Below are 19,621 nucleotides of genomic sequence, written 5' to 3' on the forward strand. Positions count from 1 at the left end.
TAGCACTAAGGGGCTATACAATTTTCTTATATTGAGGAATTCCAAACCAGGCTGGTAGAAATCAGCAGCAGACAACAGGGATTAAATTTGTGTGGAATAGTTCTGCAACAGATAAATAAACAGCATGCAGAGGCAGAATAGTTGATAATGTGGTACCTACTGCTTAGAGGTGTTCATACCGGTAGTAGTCCAGGTCACACTTACCAAAAAAAGAAAAAAAAAAGAAGGCTATACGTTCATCGAAAATCCACCTTTCAGTCTAGTCTCTATTATGGTGACGCCTCACATTCCTGCGACACGGCCATCTTCTAAATTCTAACAGTGATACTTCAAAGTCAAGGCTAACTGAGGTCCACCAAACACTAAACCGTTAACAAAACAAGCACAAAGCCAGTAGGAGCCAAAGTATGATTCATTTTTGTTTTAAATTCATGAATATAGCTTCTCATACAGATCAATTGCAATAAATAAATTTAACAAAGCAGAAGCGAGTCTTTCATTTGGAATCTTAGATCCTAAAGTTGCAACAAAATCTAATGAAGAGCATGCATTTTTTTACAGTTTAATTTCATAACATCCTAGCCCAAAACACACAAAAACAATGGCTACTGGATAAGATTGTCATTGCAGTACAACCTATTTAATTATCCTACTGCATAGAGAGCCACTACTTCCAGCACCACTTTGCCCACACAGGCTCAGCACACTATTAATCCACTTAAACACAATTTATAGGGTCTCAACATCGACTGTCCGTCGGCATAAAATTACATGAAGCGTCCTTATAGCGTCTTCAGACTAAATTAGGCAAACTGGACTTGCTAATTGAGGAGAGTAAAGTACTGTGTAACTGGACTGACTCGTCAATGAGCAGAGATAAATAGTCAGGCTATGGGAAGAACATCAATTACTATAATAATATAGAATGAGCATTATTTAAGGTGCGTAACTAAGGAATGATAATCTTAAATACCAATTTAAATTTCCACTTTTACGACCTGGGTTTCGGATTTGTGTGGTCTCAGACCGCCAATGCCCCCTCCTGCCTTGTAACTCCCTTAATCATCATTTGTAATTGCAATTTTATTTAAATCTATTCAGATCAAGTTCATATTTTTTTTTATCTTTGAGAATATTTACAAAAGAGTTTCATTTAATAACTTACAATTAGGCATTTTGGTCCAAGACAAACAATTTAACAAATGACTAATAGACTCAACTGCAAAGTGATACCTGGCAGGTATTACACTACTCTGTGTTGTTGTAATATTTCCAAACATTAGCACCAAGCTTAATTAATGCAAGGTTGAGGAGAGGTCAGCCTTCAGCTTTTTCATTTTTCTATTTTGAATCTCATCTTGCAGCCCAAATAAATACTATCCCCTTTTATCCCATGTATATTCTCCTACATTATGGAAAAAGACCCCCAAAAAAGTGCGCCAAGATGACTTCAGAGGGCCATGGGACAGTCTCAGGGGTTAAATAACAGCACTGTGTGTTACAGCATGGTTTACAGAGTTTTCTAGATGGTATACTGCCATCTGCTGTCTGGCGCCATAACATCATCATGCTGTTTAAATTGTGTGCTCACGTTTAGCAGGCATGCTGTGCGTGTGGCTCTCAAAGCATTTGGCCCAAAAAGTACAATTACTGTGTTTGGAGGGGGAAGAAAAGTGAAACCCCCATCAAATCCCTAACATGCATGTCAAAAGATCTGTTCCAGTTATACAAGGAAACTAAACTGGAACAGGCTCCTGGACAGCGATTAGAGAAACTCAAACAAATAACTATAAAATTAAATGAATCGTGTACAGGTCGCCAAGAGCCTAGTATTGTACTGCCAATCAAGTTAAATATCCTTCATAGTGTTGTCTCTCCCCAGCTGCCTGGGAAATAACGAGTAATAACACCGTTGGCAACACAACAACAACTATGCAAGAAATTCCTATCGCAACAGAAATTGAAAACGGTCACATTGCTCTCTCCCACTCGTCGCACGTCTGTTTCGCTGCATCGCCCGCCAATCGTCATCTTCCTCATCGCGCACAAGAGACAGCGGTTTCTATTGGTCGTCGTGCATATTGTCGGACAACCAGTGGCTCGCCGTGCTTTGAGATCCGATGAGAAAAACAACGGATACGATGAGACGCATCATATTACTTCCAGCACGACGTCCGCTATTCTGATTCGAGCATGGGGATTGTAGTTTAAAGTGAGGCGTTGCACCGTTAGTTCCTCGACGCGGTGAACAACAACTCCCATAATTCCGCGGCGGAAGTGAAGTTGTCATGCTTGTGTTTTGCTTTTTTTTTTTGTTATTGTTTCGGGTTCGTGGAGCAACTGAGCCCGAGGAGGAAAGCACATCTGAGTCGCTCATGCTTTCCGTCTCGCCTTCTCACGCATTGTATCCCGTCTATCTGATAGCGAGACGGCACGTTTAGACTGTTTACAGAGAAGGGAGGGCGATAAAAGGTAAGCGAGATACCCGAGACGGTCGACATGTAATGTGCGCAGATATATTTCGCAGTTAACAAAGCCCGTAATTGTCTCGTCTGGCACGGCAGCACAGTGACTAATTAGACAGTGATAATTAACTAGAAGACCACAGGATCACACATTTGGCGGCTTTGTTTACCTGTTGTCTTGCTAAACTCGCATCGACGTACACGGCACAATGTTTTCTCGACATGTGCTTGTGTTGGGCCTCAAGCCTCGTGCTGTGTAATGTGAACCCTTCCAAAGCTACTGTGTATTTTAGTCACCGTGGTATTTGACGGCATCTGCAATATTTACACAAGAAATGTTCCCTTAGGCCTACATGTTGTAGGATGCTTTTCGGAAATAGAGTGCTCTACACCTCTGTATTCATATTGGATTCTGACTGCCACGGGGACAACTGTAAAAGTATGGGAAAGTCACGGTTAATCCACAATTATACACCGTCAACCCACATAGGGCTTTTAGAGTTCCCTCTAAATACATTTCATTGCACATGTCATATTAGTGTGTGGAACTTCTGCTGCCATGACAGGGTACATCTAACATATGGCCTATGGTGGTGTCAACAGTCCACATAATGCTAAATGAATAAATAATGTGAGCTGTTCAACTCACCATGTGATATTAACTGCATGCAGGACATCTTCAAAAGTGTACACACTTAAGGTGGAATTTGACCCCGACACATGCTGAAGCCCCCATACACCTTGTACAACATGCTTACACGTGACAGTGTACAATAGCAAATGATGGCGATGACTGAAATAGCCCTCGACAAACATGCAATATGTCATGTTGCTCAAAGGCCACGCTGTCATGGAGGTTTAGTTCTGGGTTCCTCTCCTCAAGTGCAGCTCAGTCAGGATATCTATTTACACTGAATCAATAATCTGTTTTGTTTGTTCTACAGTAGTCCCCTCTTACTTATTTCACAATAAACATGCAGCTCACCGTGCATGTCAATTTTTAACCCTGAAATTGAACTAAATAATAAAAAATACCAACTCAAGTTTATACATTGTGTTTTTTTTCCTGCAGGTGCAAATTAGCCAGCCTCGCTTTTGTGTTGCCATGGAAACGGCTTGGCAGGTGGAGTTCAGAAACGTGGGCTGCAGTTACTTCCCTCAGAGCAGAGTCGATTGCCACTACACACTTGGCTCACAGCATAAATGGGCCAGCAATGACTGGATAGGGCTCTTCAAGGTATTGTTAACCAGAAGACTCACAAAAATCAAGTGAATAAAAGAGTATATGTATTGAACTGCAAAATAACAGCATGTTTTCTCCCTTAGGTGGGATGGGCGTCAGTGAAAGACTACCACACATTTGTTTGGGCACTGGCCCCAGCTGACTACCAAGAGGGCACAGATGTCAACTGCTGTGTGCACTTCCAGGGTACTCATGCCCTTGTTTTCTAATTGTATTTTATTTCCCCATAATTAGCCAGAATCTATATTGGTACGGTGCTTAGATCTGCACATAAAGCCTTCAGCAGGAGATTGATGGTTCAGTAAATTGAATTGGTCTCTTGTACACAAAAGGCTAGCAACTGGTGTAGGGAATGGAGGAAAATGTTAGTTATTTCTTATATCTTAAGAGTACTACCACAAGAAGAAATCCTGTACTGAAGAAAAATAAGCGCCTTGGTTTGCTCTCTAAGACAGGCACAGTCTGTCATGGTTTGAATGAATTTCTTTGGGATGCAGGAGTTTGAGTAATGAGGATGAGGAAAGACAATGCCTTTGTCAGAGCCTGCTGTGAATACTACCAGTCAAGAATACAGTGCTCGCTCTGTCCTGTCTATCAGTGGCAACTGATAAGCCTGATTCAGTGTGAGGGGCACGTGTGCAGCAGGTGTGGCACTGACCTCTAGTAGAGTGATTCACCACCAAGTTGGTCATACTGACAATGTCAGTCTTCATTTGAAGAAGACCAGACGGAGGGAAGTCTAAAGAGACTGCTGGTGGTTTCTTATCAACCTCAGTGAAGTGGTTTAAAAAGACAGTTGCCTGCACTGTGAAACAAGCTGGTCCTATAAGTTACATTACGCCTCATAAACTCTGCTCTATTCCTCCCGTCCGTTTCCATATGGCCCCCTTTACTGTATGCATTGTGAAACAGAACAAGTAAATCACTCTAAACATGAAGCTTTGCCTGTGTGAGATAAGGATAATATTAGGTTAGCTTACTTTATGGGCTGGATGAAGTCACATACTGTGGCTGGCTGCTCTCCGGTCAGAGTGGAAAGGATGGACGTGGTGGGAAGCAGCAGGCATAACATCACTTCCTGCCTGTTTTGCTGAGAGATAAAAAAAAAATTAAGAATGTGGAGATACGTCAAATGATACGTCAAATGTTAAACAAAACACAGTCAGCTTCAATGCTATAATAATATCACAACACACCTTAGTCAATAAACTATTTATTTAGCAGCATTATTAATGTTAGTAAACTTAAAACCTCTGGGCAGGGCGAGTATATTTTATATTTAACGTGTGTACATACAATTAACCCTTGTTGTTTACCAGTTGGCTAACTGTAACGGCTGTGCCTGCTAGCTAGCCAACCAGCAGGGCACCTCTGGAAGAGGCCGCCAATCCTCAAAGTCAAGTCACTGGTTTAACCAACTACCTCAAATGCGCACACAATCCAGTCGATTAGTGGATGTATCGTTAGCTAGCTTGCCATTTATCTACCAAGGTAAACCATACGAGTAAGAGCTATGTTTAGCCACCGGAAGTTGTCAGGTATTCTTTTGAGTTTGTTTCACCTGCTTCAATTTCTGCGACGCCATGCTAAACACGACCGGGACGGTCACTCCTCAACACTCTGAGGAAACCCGATAATCGCACCTAAGCGCACGCCAGTAAGACAGAAAACAAGTTTATTCGATGCAATGTGACTATGTCTTTACAAGCACCACAATACTAGGAGCAACGCTTGCGAACAGTTAGCTAGCACCGATACAGGACCGTTGACTTTTTCACGACTCTGTGCTAATAAAATACAGAATAATAATGAAAACGGAAACTCACTCCAAGTAAGCAAGGCTTCTCGACGATACATTCGGCCATACCATTCCGTTGTAAAGCGATAACATGTTAGCTTATTCACACGTATATGCTAATAACATGACGTGTTTGCGACCGCTGTTGATTCGAGGAAGACGAGAATAGCGCACGACGCCATTTTATTTCTTGTTCACCTGTGCTGAACGACGCAGGTGCTGCCACTAGTGGTGGGAAGTTGTATCGCAACAAATAAATCAATGTTGATGCAATACCACACATTTCAAAATACCATATTTTTTTAATGTAATGTTTTACTATATGTAAGCCATATAAAGGTCAGATGCGTGCATAAACTCCTACAATGACGGCATTGTATGAATACAAAAATACTGTCAGGCTGTTTCATAACGATTTATAGTAATTGCAAAAGGGAATTAGTCCTTTCAAAATAAGAGGCAGTTAAACTATCTAATTATCTAAAGTGGACTTAGATTCCACTTTGTTCTTAGTTCAACACTTCATATAGCATAATGGGAAGCCATATTTAAAACAAAAAAAAGATGGGTTATTGTGAAATACATTTATTCTTCACAAAAAAAAACATTTTTGACTTTTTTTCCCCACCACTTTTTAGCCTCATACCTACCCAAGTCCAGCTCCCAAGACTATGAGTTTGTATACATCGATGCTAAGGGGGAAGTATTCTCCCGCAGCCCCAAATTCACCTTCTGTGCTCCGAAGCCACTTGAGGATCTGGTGACCCTTGAGGAGGCACCCCATGGGGAGGACGGAAGCACAGACATGCTACTGGTGGTGCCCAGGGCTGAACTACTGCAGGTGAGCATAACAAATAGGAGAATAGATTTGTTTGATAAGGTAGTGAAGGAGAAAATGTTTTATGTTTTGCAAAATTAATGAGTACTGATAAAACACTGTATGCTGGGGAATCAATGGTGTTGTTTACTGCTGGCACACAACGACTAGAGCCCAATTATGATACCCTATCCGCCGCCTGCTTCCTCCTGCCTCTTGTCAGAGTCGACTGCAGGAATGTCTGCGAGAGCGCGCTGAGCTGCTTCAGGCACAGGAGGCAGCAAACAGGCAGAGGGAGAAAGACAAGGAGGACTACAAGAGAGCAAGTGAGACCTGGGACAGACGATACAAAGGGCTAGAACGTGATATCGCCAGGCTGCAGGCTGAGCTGAAGCAGAGTCGAGGGAAGATCCAGGAGCTGGAGATGGAGCAGAAGGTGGTGTATGCATTAGGCAAATGACTGGCAAGATAATTTGATTAGGACCAATTTGCCTGTCATTATCATACCTTTCTCTGTATTTGTGGCCTTTCTGATGGAAGGCACGTCGCTGCTCAAACAATATCTTTTTTAATATACAATTCTACAGTAATTCAATAAAATATCTAGGCTGTTATATTCAAATGTTCAATGTAGTATATTTTTGATATGGGTAGCCGATGTCATGATAAATTAAAATTCCTAATAAAAATGTAAAATGCCTCTGGTCTGAAAGGAGGAGCAGGCGTTTGGAGAATCACTAGCCCAGGAGAAAAGTGCTTTATTGGATGCGAGCGAGGCGGGCAAAGTGCGAATCAAAGAGCTGGAGGAGGATATTAAAACTCTGACACAGAGAACCGTTGAAAGAGAGACTGAGTTGGAAAGGTATGACATTTTATTTTATTTTTTTCGCTCTGTCTCTCTTCTTTTAGTTTTATGTGAGTTTCATACTTGTCATCAGTACTTTTGATCATCGTAGCCTGATCTGTGTGCACAGGATGAAGGAGAGAGCAAAGAGGGCAGGAGCTCACAAGAAAGAGGAGGAGAGTGAGAGAATGAGCCTGCAGGTTATTATAATTCAGAACTTATATTACATATCATAATTTGAGTTTCTCACTGAGTTTTTCACAACTGTGTCATGTCTTTGTTTAGACCAAGCTGGAACAGACAGAGGGTGAACTTCGAAGTCTGTCTAAGGAGTTCCAGGGTCTGAGGAATTCACTGGCCCAGAGGGACACGAGCGTCCTGCAGCTCCAAAACAGCATCACCATCCTCACCCAGAAGCTCACCGTTGCCCACCGGAAGGAGGTCAGACATTCCTCAAAAATATGCTTCGTTTTAAATAAGAGTTATATCTAAGGAGATTCTATAACTTTGCTAGAATGTATTCAAAACACGACCTTCCAAATTCAATATGATTTATTTTCAAGCTGGCATTATGTAGCAAATCACCTACAGTTACAGATATGCAGCCAACACTTTTTCTTGTAACTTCATGGCCAGACGGAGAACGAGGCCACACTGAAGGAGATGCGGAGCCTGCGGGAGCGTTTGAATGCAAACGAGCGTACTGCAGAGGGCTTGAAGAGTGATCTTAGTGCCATGGTGGCCCAGAGGGATCAAGGGCAGGCCGAGTTGCATCAGGCTCGTCTGCAGGCTGCCCAACTCACCCTTCAGCTTGCAGATTCCAGTCTGGCCATGAGAGAGGGAAGAGCCCGCTGGTCCCAGGAGAGGCAGAATCTGCAGCGTACTGCTGAGGTACCATATCACTGCAGAACATAGAACTTGAAGTGGAAAATTGTATACAGTTGTACTATGCTGCACATTTCCCATTACTGTCCAAATATATGCAGCTGTGAAGTTTTTATACATGATCCAGTGACCTGAGGTGAACATGTTGTACACTGGGTGTGTGTGTCACCCTGACAGAAGGACTTTGAGCGTCTGGAGAAACTCAACACAGACATGCAGAGGATGGAGGAGAGACTGCAGGAGGAGAGGATGGAGAGAGTGAAGCTGGAGGTTGAGCTTGGGAGAGAGAAGGATTGCAACCGGGTAAGAATGACGAAGAAGAAGAACTGACTGCATTCAGTGTTTCTCATTATAGGTTCATCTTGTGAGTTCACTTCAGTTTGGTTGTAGTCAATAAAACTACATTGAACCATTCAGAAAAAGGAGTACAAGGAGTGCAGTTTGTAGTCCCATGTCAGATCCAATGTCTACATAAGAAGAAAAAAAATCCCAATTATATGTGGATGGTGGAGGATGGTTTTTAATGAATGAGTCTCACAGCTAGAGCAAAGAAGTTGCTGTGAAGTGATTGTACGGCAGTAGAAAAGCTTGTCAGACGCCAGCAGGGTGAACAGGCTGTGGATGGGGTTTGTATTGTCTTTTAATATCCTTTGCAGGCCCCTCTGTCACTTGTATCACTGACGGTCAGTAGATGGGTACCACTGATGGTCTGGGCAGTTTTACTCAGCCTCTGTAGAGCCCTCCTATCCTGGGCCATTTACATCCCATGCCAGCATGTAATGTTTCCAGTCACGATACGTTCTATCACTCCTCTGTAAAAAAAAAACAAGAATTTGGTCTTCTTTAGTTTCCTTCAGAAATACAGCTGTTTATGACTTTTTTTTCACCAGGATGGATAGCGGTCAACTCTATTGATCCTCTCATCTAATCTCTTGAAAAAAAAGCAAACTTGACACTGTTGTCATTCAGAAGTCCCAGTGTCTGTTATGTTGTTCTGACGCGACCCGTCTTCCTCTGATATCTGGCCTGCAGGTTCAGCTGAGTGAAACCCGCAGGGAGCTCCAGGAGCTGAAGGCCAGCCTGAGGGTTGGCCAAAAAGAGAAGGAGCAGCTTCTTGCAGAGAAACAGGTTAGTCAACCACTCAGGCTAGTCACAGAGAAGTTCCTATATGGTTTTGAGATGGTATAAAAACTGCATGTATGGCGTCACAGGTGCTGTGTTCATTATCAGCCAATCTCAAGGCTCATGAATGGTTTGTAACATCTGCAGTACATCAGTCATTATCAGCCTTTCCATTTAGTAGGTTTAGTTACAATTTGTACTACTCTCCAGCTTGAATGCACCTCAATATAATATTTGTTTTTCTAAAAGCTCTGTATTAATAATGTATTCATATGCTAATAATGCTGATGTAACATATTCGCGAGAATACAAGGATTGTGAGTGGCCCAGGTGTTAGGAATCTTCTGCCTGTTGTTGTCTTTTTAGTTGTTATTGTACAATATAAATAGTTTATAGTGCAATATAAATCAGTAGATTTCAGGGCAGTCGGTGCTGCCGCTGTTAAAGTGTTTTTGTTGGCCGGCCCCCATCACATTCGCCTGCTACTGGCAGAGTAAATGGTAAATGTTTTTAAAATCAGCGTCCAGCTTAATTTTAACATCCGCCGTGTAGCAGCCAAGCTGTGACACGTCATGAATCAAACAAACGTTTAAACGGTTATGGAACAGTGATAATGATATTTATGTAATAGAATGTGTTGTGTTTGTGTATTTACTTTTATTTTGTAAATGCAAATATATTTTATATGGCGTGAGCTTGGAGAAGTCAGAAATCATGGGCGTTATGAGGCGGATGGCTGCTGAAGTCCTGCCCTGGTGTGTGTGATATGACGGCTGCATGTTCCACTACAGGAGCTGATGGAGTACATCTGTCAGTTGGAGCTGAGGATGGGGAAAGTGGCCGGTGTCAAGTGGAGCGCTGCCCTGAGTGCCTCCACAGGTGAATGGAGCCCCGAATGAATCTACTGTATACCCTGCAGATGTGAACAATAAAAGAGAGGGAGGGGGGGGCAGGAGCAGTGCTCTGAGGGAAAGTAACTCCATTTTTTCTTGTCTGGCAGGGAGGCCGGGCAGTGCGTTATCTGACTCCGAGGACGAGAACCCCGAGGCTTTGCAGCCCCTCCGTCCCCCGAGACCTCTGGGACACTACAGCCTGTGTGAGCAGGGCCAGCCAGACTCCTTGCTCCCTGCCACCCCTCCTCCCTCCCCCAGGGAGGTGGAGAGGAGCGCAGTGGTCATCAACCAGCCAGCCCCGCTGTCTTTGCCACACCAGACTGACGCCGACACTCTGGCGCACAGCTCTGATTCGGTGAGACACGCACTCCAAGTCATTCAGCGTCGCCGTTGCCTAATTGCAGGCGATAGTGAAAATGAGTGATGTCTTCATGCTGATAGCCATGCACACCAGTTAAACACGGGCAGTGGATCGTTTGATACAGACATTATCTCCTTCAACGATTAGGCCGCTCGTCTGCAGGTTGATAGACTGTAATAGCTGATGTGTGATGTGATGTGTGTGTGTGTGTGTGTGTGTGTGTGTGTGTGTGTCTGTGTCTGTGTGTTAGGAGGAGGAATCTGATACACTTCAATGTGGAAGGCACAGCTCTGGAGAGGAAACAGCACTTTTGCTGCCTGAGCACACAGACACTGTTCTCAGGTACAACCTCACCCGAAATAAATAAACACACACACACACACACACACACAGAAACACACGCACACACACACACACACACACACACACACACACACACACACACACACACACACACACACACATGCACACAGCAGTACAATACTCAAGTATCAAGAGATAGATTTAATAAATAACATTTTAATTTAGAATTAAAAATTTGACCTATATTAAGGTTGATATTGTCAGTATTTGCAGTGAAATGTTCATAACGTTGAGGAGAAGTTCCTTTCACAAGTGCAAAAATATGAATTTGTTTTGAGGAACTTGTACTTTACTTGAGTATTTGCCTTTCATGCTCCTTTAGACCTCTAATCCACAGCTCTGTTGTGTTTCAGAGGGTTTCTTTGAAGTATTTAATGTTGCTATTGATACATCTGTGTCCTATACTACTAGTGTGACAGCTTCTCAAAGGTGAAAATACTATGAGTGTACACATGGACATGCTACTTTCCTTTACGGTAGAGGCTATTGATGATAAGACAATCACAACACATCGGGCCCAAAATGTAATGTTCAAAAATGGAGCTTTGCGTTACCGGCTGCATATTAAAATGAACATTTCTTTGAGGCCAAACAAGCCAACACATTTCTTCCTGTCATGCCGGCTGGTTTTAAACTCCAGCAATGCATCATATTTTATGAGCTCGCAGCTTGATTTGTGTGCACAACCTTACTCTGCAAAGTAATTAGTGAAGCCAGCAGCCAGATAAATGCAGCGGAGTGAAGAGTGTCATATTTCTGTCTTAAAAGTAGAGAAGTAAAAGCTTAAAGTATCGTGAAAAAGGAAGAACGAAGTAGTTGTACTCGAGCATAGTACCCGGAGTTTCAGTTTCCGTTGAGTACACTGTGAATTCAAAGCTCGCTAATGCACACAGACACATGCAAGCAATTATTTATGGTGACAGCGTGAGTATGGCTGCAAGATGGAAGTTTTGAATATGTGCTCATAAAAGAAGTTGAGTCAGGGTGAGGCGGGGGGAGAGTGTGTGAGACAGAGCTGCAGCGTGGGAGGGGCAAGATGGGAGGACAAGGGGACAGATAAGTTGACAGCAAGCCGTAGCAATGATTTACCTGAGGGGTGTACTGCAGTCACGGGCCAATTTTCAGCACCATTAAAGCCCTCTCTCTCCCACTCGCCCGCTCCCTCCAGTCTAACCTCCCCTTTCAACCAGAATGTGTGTTTCTTTCACTTTTTCACACACACACACTCTATTTTGTCTCCTCCTCCAGTGATCTCGCCGACACCTCGCTATGGTAACCGGTGGACATCCAGCCACGGCGGGCGATCAAAGAGAGAAGGGGGACCTTTCCTGGAGTTAATGTGGTTCCGCATTACTTCCACTAACAAGCACATATACAGCTCACTCACTACACAGACAACATGGTTATATGCAATTTGCACCATATCTGCCGTGAACCTTGGTTTTCTTCCCCTCTTAGACTGTTGTGTTATTATGGCCCTAGCTGTTCTGTTGTTAGGAATGACATAATGCTTGTGGTGGCAGGTCAGCACTGTGTTTATGGCTGACATAACACTGTTGCACAGTTTGAAACGCCGTGCTTTGGAGCTTTTGCTCTGCCGTTTGGGAGTTTGCAGGCTGTAGCACAATGGTTTCTGTTGAATCATTGCAATGTGGAGAGCTTTACGATAGATGTTATGTCGTTTTTTTATGACATTTGGTGATTAGAAGTCATGACAGGCACTATAATTATGATGTTTTGTGCAGGCCCCGGCTCCACTAGAAATCATGGCAAAACTCTCTTCCAGCATTAAATTCTCCACAGCAGCTTTGAACACTATTCACGGCGGCATAAAGTAATAATGATACAGCATCACGCTAGGATTATATTGCGGTAGTGTGGGGCCTATGACATCATGTTTCTCCTCCATTTACTCAGATGTAAGATTTGATATGCACTTTCTCGTACGCATTAGAAGTTGATGGTTGTCGTGCGGCTGCAGTTACGGAGATTTAGCAACGCGGCGGCGCTCTAAGATGGACAAGCATTTGAAATAGAAAGCTTATTGAGCAGATTGTGTTTAAAGTCTATTAAATAGATGCCAGATGCAACTTTCTACTTCAGCACTTTCATATCAGCGTTATTATAAAACAAATGCTCATAGGCTTTACACTATAAATCAGCTGCAGTTTTTACTTTTTAAGGGTTCCTGTATTTCATAATTATTTAGATGAAACGCTTATTTACTGGCTGGCCGTTTGGATATTTGGTGTCGGTTACAGTTTGTATTGTACAGAAATCTCACACACACAGTTCTGAATTTGTGCTGAAAAGTAATTTTAAAAAACCGGTAAAAGAAAATCATCTTTATAAAGCCTGGCATCACGACATGGTGATGGGATTTTCCCCCCCAGCCCCATGGCAATATACTGCCTAATAAAAATGGCTGCCTACCCTTTAATTGATACTGTATGCATTTTTCATGATTTTCTATTTATAATTAACTTGAGTTATGAAACTATATTCATGTTGAGTTTGAAATAGGTGTTTGTTTTTCAGTTTTCTGGGCTTGGCAAGGAACATTTTTGCGAGACACTTTGATGCTTTATTCTATCTGCTGTATTTGCACCCTATTTTTACGATAGAAGAGTTTTTAGATGAAAAGTTGATATATGGATACTTAATTTGTCACTTTTGTCATTATCTTAATCATTACCACGGTGTGTTGTGTTTACTTGTGTTTTTATCTCCTTTATCTTTTTTTTTGCTTTTACCTTCTGCTTTCAGATATTCACGTTGACTCTATAAAGATTTTTGATATATGAGCTTATATTGCTGCAAGATATAGGTGCTAATGAAAGGGAATGATTTGAATGTTTAAACAGGAGGACCAGGATTATGAAAGTAGCCATGAAAGGAGTAAAAACGTCTGCCCGACCTCCCTTTTACGTTGTGTCTCTGGGTATTCTGGCGTTGCAGTACGTGTTGATTCTCCTTGTATAGATGTGGGGATGTTTTGAGGAGCCTCGTGTTCTTTCTTAGCACAGCACCCTCCACTACGCGTATTCTCCACAGTCCTTGTTTGTGGTTGTCACCCGACTTTATGTCTTAGGGAGTTTATTGTTTTTGTTGTTCCACTGAGAGCTCCGGTACGAGTGCTCCTCGTCTCCGGTCGCAATAAAGCTCCAGTGGTTACAGTTTGTTTTGAAGTTTTGTGTGTGAAGGTTTATCCCACGTGTACAACCGCCGTGTCATTTTCTTATCCGTCATGTAACGGGGTTTCGGGGTGGGGTTCTGTGTAATAAAATGGTTTATGTATCCATTATTGGAATCCTATGTGTCTTTTTCTGGCCAAAGATCATAGCAATATTTTGATCCTCACATGACATTTCACTGGTAATTAACTATGCCATTTCTTTTCACACAGCCGTATAACCGATATTCCCTTTTGGCTCATTGCCTGTTTCAGATGCACTTCACACCCTGGATTTCCTCTCCGCTCACCTTTTGCTCCCCCCGTGCTCTCCCCTCAGGCCCTGACCTCCACCTCCTCCTCTTCCTCCTCATGCCTCCGGTGGTCTCTCGCCTCCTTTTTAAGCTGGAAGCTCCCTCTACTCCCTCCATCTTAAGTCCGGGGTGACGATAGCTAATTATAAAATCAATGATGCCGGGCTGCCTAGTTTACAGCCCCCTCTAAAACCTTAACTGGGAAATCACTGTGGGATTGATGACTCCCTCACTCTTTATCTCTTTTAATTAGAAATGTAAAAGATATGAAGACCCAGAGGCCAGAACACATCTCCTAGTTTTTATGACCCCCGACACTCGCCTTCCCCAGCCCTCGCTCCCCTTTCCCCAAATCACCCCTTCCTCTACCTGGCCTTGTTTATCCCCTCTTCCTCCCTGCTGGCACACCCTCCATTCACACTCTTGTCACAGATACCTTTACCCACTTCTTCATCACTTTCTCCATTACCCTTCCTTTAAGATGCCCGCCCCCGTCGCTTCTCACACAGTGCAAGGCGTTTAAATTTATGGCTGTGGCACTTGAAAACGCTCCTCACCTTCCCCTCACCTCTCCTCTCTTCCCTTGATGGATCCCCAAGCCTCCGTGGATTCACTGCATATGTAACAAATTACCAACGTGTCCCTTTTGTTGTCTGTTCTGACCCGAGCGGGAGACACGCTGTAAACGATTGTGACCACATCGTGACCCGCGCTTTCCAACGCCATGCATCCTGCACATGACATATACGCCTTCTCCGTCTTGTATATAGCTTCAGGTCCACAGAAAGACCCTACGGTTTATTTTTATCACACCAAACCCAGGTCACATGCACCTCCACTCTCTGCCTTTATGGCACCCTGAGCCCGGGCCCTTCTTCCTCCCTAACTGCTGCTTGGAGCACTCGGGTTCAGTGAGCTTTATCCTCCCTATCACTCTCTGAGGAGCATGGCTCTCCTGCTCCATTATCCCTGTAGTTTTCTCACGTTCAGAGCAAACTCAGCGATGTGCTCTCTCTCCCTCTCTCCCTCTCTCTCTCGCTGTTTAAATATTCGAATTAATTTCTTTGGTATGCCGCACTCATGACCTACTTTTATGGATTCTTTACTATTTTTTATGAATAATTGATGTCCTGAGGCTGTAAGAATATTACAAGGGAGATTTTTACCCTTTATTAATTCATTGTACAGTTATACCTTTTCCCCCCAGGGGCCTTTCTTTACACATTTCCATCCTTTTTTTCCCATTCCCAGTGAATAAGCCTTCCTAACTCGAGTAATTAGTTAATCCAGCGTCACTGATGTGGAAGGATGAGCATATAGAAAGCTTGCCCGGCTCCTTTAATTCCCCCCTAGCACACCCAAACCCTCCCATGGGTTCCCATGGCAACACCATCCAGGGGCTCAGTATATGGGGCCATTTGATTGTTCCTTGTAAAATAGTGTATAATGTATGGACCTTATTTTAATTCCAGTCTGGCGTTATTGATCTGTCTTTAATGATAGTTAATTAAAGCAATCATATAATTGATAGAATCTCATCTCTGTTTATTACCCTCCTTTGATTCCCTCTCTCTGTATTAATAAAATCAAGGTGAGGCATTAGTATCCCACACTGGTCCGTGGAAAAAAGAGAGATGTTGACGATCAGTAGCCCTTTACAAAGAGGGTTCCTGTTCTTTATCAGGGCTTAAAGAGATCCGGTCTTCAGTGACAGGGATGTACTCAATACATTTGTGACAAATGATTAACTTGTGATTTTTGGTGACATTTATAAGGAATCTAAAAAATGTTTCGAGGGGTTCCTTGCTTTATTCATTATGTATTATTCAAATGTATTGACTTTGAGTTTAAGGCCTTGATGTCCTTTCACATTTCACAGTTCATTACCAGACCAAATCCAGTTTTGGGTCTCTTCCACAAGATCAAACCGCAGGAGTCCAATCAAATGTTTGAATATGGAAGTATCATCCTGGCAGCACTCTATAATGGACATGACTGATGTATGTGAGCAGCAACTACTGATTAGTATCATTTTCAATTAATTTGCAATTCAATATTTCTTTTAGTCGATGAAACATTAAAAAAAATGTAGAGAAAAGTGCCGATCGCAACTTTGCAGAGCAGATGGTGATGTCTTCAAACATCCAAAACCAAATCTATCTCTGATATTCAAAGCAGCATGTCTTGTTTGAGGAACTAGAATCAGAGATGTTTTGCATCTTTTTTGCTTGATATAAATGACTGAACCAATATCTAACATTCATTCTGATACATCTTTTTAATCAAATTTGCTGTGGTGAACGTTTCTCTCTAAGGTTCACTATTTGTTCTGTTCAATTGTCCACCTTTCCAGAAATTCAATAAATAAAAAAGATTTGCTTTCTAACTTCTAAACCACTCTATCTTCCATATAAAACTAGAGGACTTTACGTTACCTCCAATTGCACAGAGTACAAATCTTAGGAAAAGACCTTTATCTGATGTCCTTGTTCAGCAGGAGGCTTTGATTTATTATTCTCTGCACCCACAGCTCTCCATGACCTAGCAGACCCTGCTCCATCCTCCATGCAGGGGGAACACTGCTGCATGAAGCACTCACCCTGCAGTCATGATGCAAGAGCTCCCTCTAGTGGTACATGTGGCAATGCATGGTTATATTCACTCAGCTACTACTTTGCAGCGTTAGTGGACTATCCTGTCTTCCTTGAATGAGTTTTGCAGCAAAATTAACTAAATAAATAAATAAAAGTCCAGTAATCTCACAAAAGTAGTTTATTGTGCCTCTTACTGTTTATATGGCTTTTCTTTGTATGTCAAGAGTTGACATAAACAGAGGGTGGACAACACCTTGGCCATGTTGAAAAAACAAAAACATGAAACAACATAATCTCAATGTTCTGCCTGCATTACCATCATTGACATCGCGACAGCCCAGCAGATAGAGAGGGGGGGGGGGGGATGAGGTCATTCACCCAATGACTCAAAACACGTTAAAGCAGTCACACACACACATGCCCGCACGCGCACACACACACACTCACACACACTCACACTGAGAAGACCTGCCCATATTTGGAAGATGGGACGCTACAGAAAGAATGTTCATATTGCTTAAAAGAGAGACAAAAACCCACCTCTGTACTGTATATCAGTACACCCCGCCCCCCCACCCCCCCAGCTGATCGCCTACTGAGACATTTGGCAATAAAGAAATGATACATGAGAACACATAAGCCTCCACAGCTCCTTTAAAGAGAAGTGAGGATGTACACAAGGAGACAAGATGATATAATGGCTTTTGGGATGAGAAGGCAGTTTGCTGCATGGGTGCCAGCGCCGGCACGAGGCGGGACAGTGACGATGACGATGATTTGTGCCCCCGTGGGAGAGTCAGGCTGGCACCCACGCTGTTTCTCAGACTTGTCACCTTCTATGTACACTCGGAGGAGTTGAGCTGATCAAAAACGGAGTCAAGAATACACACATAAATATTGCCTGTTTCCAGCGTGCCTGAAGGCAGCTAGGGTTTGGTCCTTATTGAAAAGCCCTGAGTCTGAATCCAAAATGTCTTCCATAAAGATTCCTGCTTTCGACTTGCATATGTCTTTGCTCGTTGTTTTGATGCTGCTGCTGCTGCTGCTATGTGTGGGGGTGTTTTTGTTTGTACGTGCTGAAAGTGTGCATTCGTCGGCTGACATCATCGGGAGAGTGCTCTAAGGTTGATTGTATTCCATGTGTCGATGTTGTCATTAGTTAACGGAAATGTAAGCTCACAGACAGCGACTCTACTCCCGGGGGACGAGATGTGCCTCGGTTGAAAGGAGGGTCACAAAAGTGCTACATATACGGTCGAGTGTAAATCTCTGTCCGGGCACTCGATGCCAGGTCGGCACATCTGCCACAGTCGAGGGTGGAGCGAACGGAGTGTATCGGTGATGTTAGTGTGTGAGTCAGCCCGAGAGTGTTTGTGTGTGTGTGTGTGTGTGTGTGTGTGTGAGGGTTGTTGGATGGCGGCTGGAGTCCCTGCCAGAAGTCAAACTCATGCTCCCAAGATGACTTTTCCTAACTTTGGCACATAGATGCTTACTTTTCCGCGTTGGCAGCAGAGAGAGAGAATAATGCCAATTCCCTGATAACAGAAACTGATTAAGTCGCTGCAACATAACAATAGTCCTCTGGGTTGATTATCATTGACATCCACAGTGAGCCAAAGTGCCCCCCCCCCCCCTCCAAAAAAAGCCCCAGCTAAGCATATGTAGCTGATGAGGAAGACCCAGCCAGTTGTGATTACCCTTCTTTCCCTCAGAATATCTTATCAGGAAAGCTCTTCAAAGACAAAAAACTTATCTAAAAAGGATTCATATATAAAACCAGAATAACAAATAAAGACAAAAAATATAATGGTATATAGATATGTATGGACTTATTCATAAATTGAAAAATAAAAAACAAAAACGGAAAACAATATTCAAAAAAGCAATAACCACAAAAACAAAAAGATTAGCATACTCAATTTGGTTTTGCCCTGTACTCTTGTTGTCTTTTGAGAAATGTGCTTGTTGTAATCCATCAGCATCAGCTGCTCAGTTCTGGTGTCTGGTTCCACTATTTAGAAATAAACATCAATAGTGGGGAAAAACACCCCCCAGACATTTAGACCTTCTCAAAGAGGTTCTGTTCCGTTTTTCATGGTAACTTCCCTCTTGGCTACGCCAGGAGTTCATATGGTTTGCTGTCGTCTCTCCTTTGTTTTTCTGTAGTTCACTTGTCATGGACCATGTGGCCTGAGTTAGAAGTGTCTGTACACATAAGGCTCTGCTGTGGAGGACACAGCGATGTGCAGTACGGAGAGAGAAAAGGGGAAGGGAAGGCCAGCATTTTGTTGAGGTGAGAGAGGGAGTGAGGTTGTGTTGTATGTGTGTGTGTGTGTGTGTGTGTGTGTGTGTGTGTGTGTGTGTGTGTGTGTATGAACTGCTCTGTTCACTGCGCCCTCCCAACGAGGCCTTTCCTCGAGCCATCTATGGCGTCCAGAACGCCCCAGGGCTCCCCATCACTGTCCGAGCCCCTGTCTCGATCTTCATCGCCCACGTCGTCGTCGTCGTCTTCGTCCTCCTCCTCTGGCGATGGCTCGCTGCCGTTCTCCGTGGCCCAGCTGTCGTCCTCGTCCTCAGCCTCCTGCTTGACCTGGGCTGGTGGTGGAGGTGGCGGCGGCGGAGGAGGCGGCGGGCTCTCGTTGTCCTCCGTTTGGTCGTCAAAGGCCTCTGGGTTCTCGAGCATCTCCCTGATCAAAGGAGGCATTGGCCCTGGGATCTCCATCTTCAGAGTGATGGCTCTCTCTGCACCT

The 19,621-nt window shown here is 43.4% G+C and overlaps 2 protein-coding genes across 3 annotated transcripts in view; one reads left to right on the top strand and one right to left on the bottom strand.

Annotated features, from left to right (window-relative positions):
* The first annotated feature begins 2,314 nt into the window (after positions 1-2,314).
* Positions 2,315-14,095, top strand: calcoco1a (calcium binding and coiled-coil domain 1a). Its single transcript, XM_084015109.1, has 15 exons — positions 2,315-2,472; positions 3,538-3,702; positions 3,792-3,894; positions 6,145-6,347; positions 6,547-6,759; positions 7,037-7,185; positions 7,298-7,367; positions 7,453-7,608; positions 7,804-8,058; positions 8,230-8,355; positions 9,085-9,180; positions 9,966-10,053; positions 10,175-10,422; positions 10,679-10,770; positions 12,040-14,095. Exons 2-15 carry the CDS (start codon positions 3,571-3,573, stop codon positions 12,065-12,067), a joined length of 1,959 nt encoding a protein of 652 aa, XP_083871235.1. The 5' UTR covers positions 2,315-2,472; positions 3,538-3,570; the 3' UTR covers positions 12,068-14,095.
* A 2,938-nt stretch (positions 14,096-17,033) lies between these two features.
* rarga (retinoic acid receptor gamma a) overlaps positions 17,034-19,621 on the bottom strand; it is a 36,748-nt gene continuing 34,160 nt past the window's right edge. For both annotated transcript variants that reach the window (XM_084015044.1, XM_084015045.1), the window contains one exon: positions 17,034-19,619. In XM_084015044.1, coding sequence (XP_083871170.1) covers positions 19,258-19,619 — 362 coding nt within the window. In that variant the 3' untranslated portion in view covers positions 17,034-19,257. The remainder of the gene's footprint in view (positions 19,620-19,621) is intronic.

The sequence above is a fragment of the Eutrigla gurnardus genome (genome assembly GCF_963514095.1).
Source record: "Eutrigla gurnardus genome assembly, chromosome: 8".
Classification (NCBI taxonomy): Eukaryota; Metazoa; Chordata; class Actinopteri; order Perciformes; family Triglidae; genus Eutrigla; species Eutrigla gurnardus.